Source organism: Myotis davidii, unplaced genomic scaffold, assembly GCF_000327345.1.
Source record: "Myotis davidii unplaced genomic scaffold, ASM32734v1 scaffold1395, whole genome shotgun sequence".
NCBI classification, from domain to species: Eukaryota; Metazoa; Chordata; class Mammalia; order Chiroptera; family Vespertilionidae; genus Myotis; species Myotis davidii.
Genome location: NW_006288604.1, coordinates 301,020 through 303,178, shown reverse-complemented (window position 1 = coordinate 303,178; position 2,159 = coordinate 301,020). Strand labels below are relative to the sequence as shown.

The 2,159-nt window shown below is 58.7% G+C and overlaps 1 protein-coding gene across 1 annotated transcript in view; it reads left to right on the top strand.

Annotated features, from left to right (window-relative positions):
- The window catches only part of PXDN (peroxidasin), a 70,215-nt gene that overhangs the window by 57,816 nt on the left and 10,240 nt on the right, over positions 1 to 2,159 (top strand). Inside the window, 1 exon segment of the mRNA XM_015561791.1 lies at positions 950 to 1,163. Within this exon segment, the coding sequence (XP_015417277.1) occupies positions 950 to 1,163 (214 nt within the window).

Here is a 2,159-nt window from a genome sequence, read left to right as displayed (position 1 = left end):
GCGGGTGGGGGGGCGGCGGGGTAACTCCCACATTAGGGGAGACCTCCAGATCGTGGGCCCAGGGGGAAGATGTGCCGCTGTCCTCGGTAATAAAACCAAAGGAGGCGACAGCCTGGGGCCGCCCCTTCTCACAGCCTCGCGGCACAAGAGCAGAAAAACCTTCCTGTTAGAGTCCAGGGGTGGGCAACCTTTTTGACTCGAGGGCCACAATGGGTTCTTGAACTGGACCGGAGGCCGGAACAAAAGCATGGATGGAGGGTTTGTGTGAACTAATATAAATTCAAAGTTAACATCATTACATAAAAGGGTACGGTCTTTTTTTTTTTTTTTTTTTAGTTTTATTCATTTCAAACGGGCCGGATCCAGCCCGCAGGCCGTAGTTTGCCCACGGCTGTGTTAGACCCTTGGCCCCACAGTCAGCAGGGAAGGTTCTTTGGGTTTCATTTCCTCTTGTTTTTATGAAGCCCCATAAGAAACGCAGCAGAGTTTAAACATACAATCAAGTGCTTAAAGGCGGGGTGTCCGGGGAATGGGGGGACCAGAGGGCACTGTGTGCCCGTCCTCCTGGCTTCCTCTCTCGGCTGGGATGTCGCTGTCCCAGGAGGCAGTGCCCAGCCCTTCTCCCTCCCAGGTGCCCGAGTTCACGCTCCTCACTGCCTCTGTCCCACGGGGGCAGCCTTAGGCCCCCCCACTCCCACCCCATCCAGGAAGATCCCAGGATTGTGGCTTCCGTCCGATCTTCCCTGGACCTAGGCAGGCACATCGGACAGTTCACCCCGTGGAAGCCACACTGGGTGGATCAGGTTCACCTCCTCTCTCCAATGACGGTGAACCCGCCCTCGGGTCCTGACGTGTCCCCTGTGAGGCCTGACGATGGCCCCCCACCACCCGCAGTGGACAACACGGCTCCGCAATCTCATTCCTGTGACGTCTCCCCCATTTGCTCCAGGACGGGGTCCAGGTGACAGAAAGCGGCAAGTTTCACATCAGCCCTGAGGGGTTCCTGACCATCCACGACGTGGGGACCGCGGACGCCGGCCGTTACGAGTGTGTGGCGCGGAACACCATCGGGCAGGCCTCGGTCAGCATGGTGCTCAGCGTGAGCGGTAGGTGGCCCGGCCCGGTTCCGGTTCCGGTTCCAGCGGCTGGCAGACACCCTCCGCGTGGGTTCAGGCTGCGGGAGGAAGGCGCCGGCTCCCAGCACAAGACCGGGCCGTGGGGGTGTTAGAAGGTGGCGTGTCGCCCTGGCCAGTGTGGCTCCATGGATAGAACGTCGGCCTGCAGACTGAAAGGTCCCAGGTTCGATTCCGGTCAAGGGCATGTACCTGGGTTGCAGGCACATCCCCAGTGGGGGGTGTGCAGGAGGTGGCTGGTCGATGTTTCTCATTGGTATTTCTGACTCTCTATCCCTCTCCCCTCCTCTCTGTGAAAAATCAATAAAATATATTTTTTAAAAAAAGAAGAAGAAGGTGGCGTGTCCACACCCCCAGTTCGCAGAGGCCAGCAGGCGCCCTCGGGAGGTGCAGGGCCCGGCGGCTTGAGCCCCCCCAGCCCCCCGCGTCCTCCTGCCCGCGAGGCCGCTGTGTCTGACGCACTCGGCAGAGCCTCCCTGCCCTTGGTTTGGTGGTGGGTTCAGCGCCATCCAAACCCCTTCAGATCCGACCGTGTCATCATTTGGCAAAACTTCGGAGCTGTTATTGCCACATTCTCACCGCCTAGAGCTCGGGAGACGGGCTGCTCTCTGCTCCCAGGGCGTGAACGCCGAGTGTCCAACACAAGCCTCTTCGTCATCCCTGAAGCAGCGGCCCGTCTCCCTGGGCTCCGGGATTAGAGAATGCCCCCCGGCCAGCCAGTGTGTGACTTGACAGCTACGTTTTTCTGCCGAGGCCCATGGAGATATTTGTCACATCACTCGCAGGCCACACAGAATTATAAGCTTAAAAATGAGCCTGCTGTAATCGGTCGTGTGATTCGCTCAGCCCTAACACCCCTGCAGGGCCAGACCAAATGATTTCTCAGACCTCCTGCAGCCTGTGGGCCAGACACTCTCCACCCCTGGTCTAGAGGGTGTGGCGTGACTTCAAAACTGAAAAGTCTGTGGTTTCCGTTCTGTCTGGAAGCAGCTTCCAGTAGGGCTGGTGATGAAGTGAGTTGAGCTC